Source organism: Oncorhynchus keta, chromosome 18 (assembly GCF_023373465.1).
Source record: "Oncorhynchus keta strain PuntledgeMale-10-30-2019 chromosome 18, Oket_V2, whole genome shotgun sequence".
NCBI classification, from domain to species: Eukaryota; Metazoa; Chordata; class Actinopteri; order Salmoniformes; family Salmonidae; genus Oncorhynchus; species Oncorhynchus keta.
The window spans coordinates 17,433,650-17,439,236 of NC_068438.1; the positions used below are offsets into that span (position 1 = coordinate 17,433,650).

Sequence of the window (5,587 nt, forward strand, 5' to 3'; positions counted from 1 at the left end):
GCCAGAGGAGCGGGACCTCTGGCTTTCTCATCCAATGGGTTTTGAGTAAGAGGCAAGGAGAGAGGATGCAAGGAGTACGCAATTGAGATTCTCCCAGAGATGGAGAGAGAGAAGTAGACAGAGACAGAGAGTTGGACGCAGTGAGAGAGAAAAAAAAGGTATAGAAATAAAGAGCTGGTGGGTTACGACAGCCACACACATAGCCTTTGTCTAGCCTGGCAGATTAAGACTGTGGCAACAGTAATTACCAGTTTAATCAGTGATGAGTCTAATTTCCCATTCAGATGAGAACCCTCTTAGAGGAGCTGACACACTTAAAATTACAATAACACTTTATATAAACAGACCTAACCAGGGGTACACACAACAGCCCGAAACAGATTTACAGACAGCCAGACTCTATCCACCATACAGCGTTTTCTTTACTTTATTTGTCTCAGTCAAAATAATCCAATCATTTGATAAACATAATTATGGCTCCAATACACAGGAAGAGAAGACTTCAATAACTATCACCACCCTTCTCTGAACCAGTCCCAAACCAGTCTAAACCAGTTTGGGCAAGTTCAATCCAGTCTATCCCAGTTCTAAACCTGTCTAACCTCAGGTGGGCTACAGTAGTCTGGGGAACTGACAAGATTTGAAGGTTGTGTGGTCTCTTCTCACAGCCGCAGGAGCGTGCAGAGCACTGAGTCTGGTAAGAGAGACTATAGTTTGTCCAACTGTCTGCTGGAACTCTTCCACCTGTGAGACAGTTTAAGGCCAAAGGCAGTTTCAACACGAGATTTTAAAAACAGAACAAAGCCAAACCTGGTAGAAAGTATACTTCTTAATGGTACCGTGGTATTCTTCAGCGCCATCTGCATAAAGAAAGCACATTGCTAAACAAAGAATGCAGACAATATTCTTCTGGTTCTTTTAGAGCAGTTTTTTCACATGTAATGTACACTATCTTCAGAGGGTTGGGACTAGGATCAGTTCAACATTGTACCGCAACGATTGTACTGGAAAATAGGATTTAGATATGTTCTTCTATACTGTATCGTACACAGGCATCCTTCATGTACCATCATTATCATCACTATTGTATTATGATTTTAGACATTCCATAAAAAAGGTTTGTCATGCGTGTCATCTCACTCAGCCAGACAGAGAAAGAGAGGGAGAGATAAGGAGATAGAATTCCAACGTTTGATCAGACTTGAAAGACTGTCCCAAATGGCACCCTATTTTTGACAAAAGTAGTGCACTATGTAGGGAATAGGGTGCAGTTTGGGACTGAGATGATATCAACAGTACCACTTTGTGTCTCTTCATTACACTTTCAACCAAATCCTTCTCCACAAAACAAAGCACATAAGAAAAGATCAAACTAAAATGCACTTTTTCAACACAGGAAAATAACAGGCAGACATCAACAAACAAACAGTTCAAAGGTCAGATAAGATCCAGTCCACAGCCACTGTCCTGCTGAAACTACAACTCCCATGAGTCTTTGGGCCTGAATCTCTCCTCCAATCCGATCAGTATATTTGTACCAGCGATGACATCAGTAAGAGCGTCCTTCCCACAGTCACCGTGATCGGTCAAGGGGTTGAGGGGGATGGGACCCCCTGAAACACCCCCTGTCTGGGTCTTGTTTGCCCCAGTGGGGGAGAGCGACAGAGAGAGAGAATGAAGGGGTGATCTGTGGGGTTAGCAGCTAGCAGGTTAGCGGTTAGCCTTAGCTGCTTCTTTGGCTGCATGGATGAGGGGAGTCAGACTGGATAAAGGCTTGGCCACCTTCAGGAACTGGTGCTGTAGAGAGGAGGAGGAGAGGAGAGATGGATGTAGTTTATAACTGGTAAAACTAGTGATGTGGTATGATGCTCAAACCAACCTTATTCACCACAGGCATACTTCCCCTAACCTTCCTCCCTCTCTACCTGTAGTAGGTCATTAGCGCTCCCTCTCTACCTGTAGTAGGTCATTAGCGCTCCCTCTCTACCTGTAGTAGGTCATTAGCGCTCCCTCTCTACCTGTAGTAGGTCATTAGCGCTCCCTCTCTACCTGTAGTAGGTCATTAGCGCTCCCTCTCTACCTGTAGTAGGTCATTAGCGCTCCCTCTCCACCTGTAGTAGGTCATTAGCGCTCCCTCTCCACCTGTAGTAGGTCATTAGCGCTCCCTCTCTACCTGTAGTAGGTCATTAGCGCTCCCTCTCTACCTGTAGTAGGTCATTAGCGCTCCCTCTCTACCTGTAGTAGGTCATTAGCGCTCCCTCTCTACCTGTAGTAGGTCATTAGCGCTCCCTCTCCACCTGTAGTAGGTCATTAGCGCTCCCTCTCTACCTGTAGTAGATCATTAGCGCTCCCTCTCTACCTGTAGTAGGTCATTAGCGCTCCCTCTCTACCTGTAGTAGGTCATTAGCGCTCCCTCTCTACCTGTAGTAGGTCATTAGCGCTCCCTCTCCACCTGTAGTAGGTCATTAGCGCTCCCTCTCTACCTGTAGTAGATCATTAGCGCTCCCTCTCTACCTGTAGTAGGTCATTAGCGCTCCCTCTCTACCTGTAGTAGGTCATTAGCGCTCCCTCTCCACCTGTAGTAGGTCATTAGCGCTCCCTCTCTACCTGTAGTAGGTCATTAGCGCTCCCTCTCCACCTGTAGTAGGTCCTTAGCGCTCCCTCTCTACCTGTAGTAGGTCATTAGCGCTCCCTCTCTACCTGTAGTAGGTCATTAGCGCTCCCTCTCTACCTGTAGTAGGTCATTAGCGCTCCCTCTCTACCTGTAGTAGGTCATTAGCGCTCCCTCTCTACCTGTAGTAGGTCATTAGCGCTCCCTCTCTACCTGTAGTAGGTCATTAGCGCTCCCTCTCTACCTGTAGTAGGTCATTAGCGCTCCCTCTCTACCTGTAGTAGGTCATTAGCGCTCCCTCTCTACCTGTAGTAGGTCATTAGCGCTCCCTCTCTACCTGTAGTAGGTCATTAGCGCTCCCTCTCTACCTGTAGTAGGTCATTAGCGCGCCCTCTCTACCTGTAGTAGGTCATTAGCGCTCCCTCTCTACCTGTAGTAGGTCATTAGCGCTCCCTCTCTACCTGTAGGTCATTAGCGCTCCCTCTCTACCTGTAGTAGGTCATTAGCGCTCCCTCTCTACCTGTAGTAGGTCATTAGCGCTCCCTCTCTACCTGTAGTAGGTCATTAGCGCTCCCTCTCTTCTCCACATCCATCTCCAGGCAGCAGTTGAGGAAGTCTCTGAAGACTGAGGACAGTTTCTCTGGGTTCTGAAGTTCTGGAGTCCCGTTGGTCGCAATCAGATACAGCGCCTAGGAAATAGGACAGGACAGAGAGGGGCCGTTACACACACACACACACACACACACACACACACACACACACACACACACACACACACACACACACACACACACACACACACACACACACACACACACACACACACACACACACACACACACACACACACACCACTCTCTCTCTCTCTTACCCTGAGTGGGTTCTCGTTGAGGTAAGGGGGTTCTCCCTCCACCATCTCTATAGCCATGATGCCTAGAGACCAGATGTCAACTTTAGGACCGTAGGCTTTTCTGGTCACCACCTCTGGAGCCATCCAATAGGGAGTCCCCACCATGGTGCTCCTCTTACTCTGCTCTGGAGTGATCTGGGCACAGAACCCAAAGTCAGCTAGAGAGGAGAGAGAGAACACGCGTTATAATAGGACATAGCACTCCAATGCACTGTATAAGTCTAAGGTGGTAGTACTGCATTAGAACACAGTCTACGAGTGCCCACTGCTGGTCAAATGGAGACACTGCACATTAATGCCCATGTCCAACCCCAAGTGTGTTACTTACTGAGTTTCACTGATCCGTCCATTCCCAGAAGGATGTTGTCACTCTTGATGTCACGATGAATCACCTGGTTGGAATGGAGGAATTCCAAGGCCTGCAGACACTGGAGAGACAGAGAGAGACAGAGAGAGAGATGTACAAAAGTGCTCAAGGCATCACTTTCTGAATTAGCAAGCAGGCCAATAAGCCAGGCACACACACACACACACACACACACACGCACGCAGCAGCACTGACCTCCCGACACACAGCAGCGATCTGAGCCTCGTCCATACAGGTTTCCGTGACGACGTCAGTCAGAGAACCTCCAGCCAGATACTCCATCACCACCCACAGCTCCTCCCCCACCAGGTAACTACATAAACACAACAACCATGGCCATGTTACCATGGTAACACAAAATATCACCACTGTACCAGTTCCTCAATGGTAAGGGGAAGATATGATATGGTGTGAGTGAGTGAGTTAGGGTGTGTGATGAAGAAGGAGACGAAAGACAAGATGAAGATATATAGTTCTCACAACTAATGTGTGCGTGTTTACATTTGAAAGTGTGTTTGTGTTTACATGTCAATGTGTGCGTTTGTATGCGTGTGTCTCACCTGTCTAGTAAACAATGTTGGTGTGTGTGTCTCACCTGTCTAGTAAACAATGTTGGTGTGTGTGTGTGTGTCTCACCTGTCTAGTAAACGATGTTGGTGTGTGTGTGTGTGTGTCTCACCTGTCTAGTAAACAATGTTGGTGTGTGTGTGTGTGTCTCACCTGTCTAGTAAACAATGTTGGTGTGTGTGTGTGTGTGTGTGTCTCACCTGTCTAGTAAACAATGTTGGTGTGTGTGTGTGTGTGTCTCACCTGTCTAGTAAACAATGTTGGTGTGTGTGTGTGTGTGTGTGTGTGTGTGTGTGTGTGTGTGTGTGTGTTTCACCTGTCTAGTAAACAATGTTGTGTGTGTGTGTGTGTGTGTGTGTGTGTGTGTGTGTGTGTGTGTGTGTGTGTCTCACCTGTCTAGTAAATTATGTTGGTGTGTGTCTCACCTGTCTAGTAAACGATGTTGGTGTGTGTGTGTGTATGTCTCACCTGTCCAGGTAGTTGACTATGTTGGGGTTCTTGTTTTCCCTCATGACCAGGATCTCATTGATGATGAGCTCCTTCTTGGGCTGCTGCTGCAGGTTCATCTGTTTAATGGCCACCTCCTGGCCTGTAGCGATGTCTATGGCTGTATATACCGTACCTGACGCACTGGAGGGAGAAGGAAAGAGAGGAGGGGAGAGAGAGACTTCTTTCATTTCAAAGTGAAGAAGTGTATGCATGTATGTATGTATGTATGTATGTATGTATGTATGTATGTATGTATGTATGTATGTATGTATGTATGTATGTATGTATATATATGTATATATATATATATATATATATGTGTGTGTGTCGTGTAGACTCACCCTTGTCCAATCTTCTCGAAGCGCGTGTATTTCTTCTTGGGGTCTCCCACACTGACTATACTCCCTGAGAGGAGGGAGAGAGAAGTGAGGTTAATAAATGAAACACACACACACAGACAGAGACAGAGAGAGGGCGAGAGATACAGAGAGAGACAGCAAGAGAGAGATACAGAGAGAGAGAGAGAGAGAGAGAGAGATACAGAGATACAGAGAGACAGAGAGAGAGAGAGAGAGATACAGAGAGAGAGAGATACAGAGAGAGAGATACAGAGAGAGAGAGAGAGAGAGAGAGAGAGAGAGAG

General features: G+C 46.9%; 1 protein-coding gene across 3 annotated transcripts in view; it reads right to left on the reverse strand.

Moving 5' to 3' along the window:
- Positions 1–404: 404 nt before the first annotated feature.
- Positions 405–5,587, reverse strand: part of LOC118396850 (serine/threonine-protein kinase PAK 1-like) — a 47,044-nt gene continuing 41,861 nt past the window's right edge. For all 3 annotated transcript variants that reach the window (XM_052467506.1, XM_052467505.1, XM_052467507.1), the window contains 7 exons: positions 5,286–5,349; positions 4,924–5,085; positions 4,084–4,201; positions 3,850–3,949; positions 3,483–3,679; positions 3,163–3,300; positions 405–1,797 (listed from right to left, as the gene is read on the reverse strand). In XM_052467506.1, the coding sequence (XP_052323466.1) occupies positions 1,711–1,797; positions 3,163–3,300; positions 3,483–3,679; positions 3,850–3,949; positions 4,084–4,201; positions 4,924–5,085; positions 5,286–5,349 (866 nt within the window). In that variant the 3' untranslated portion in view covers positions 405–1,710. The remainder of the gene's footprint in view (positions 1,798–3,162; positions 3,301–3,482; positions 3,680–3,849; positions 3,950–4,083; positions 4,202–4,923; positions 5,086–5,285; positions 5,350–5,587) is intronic.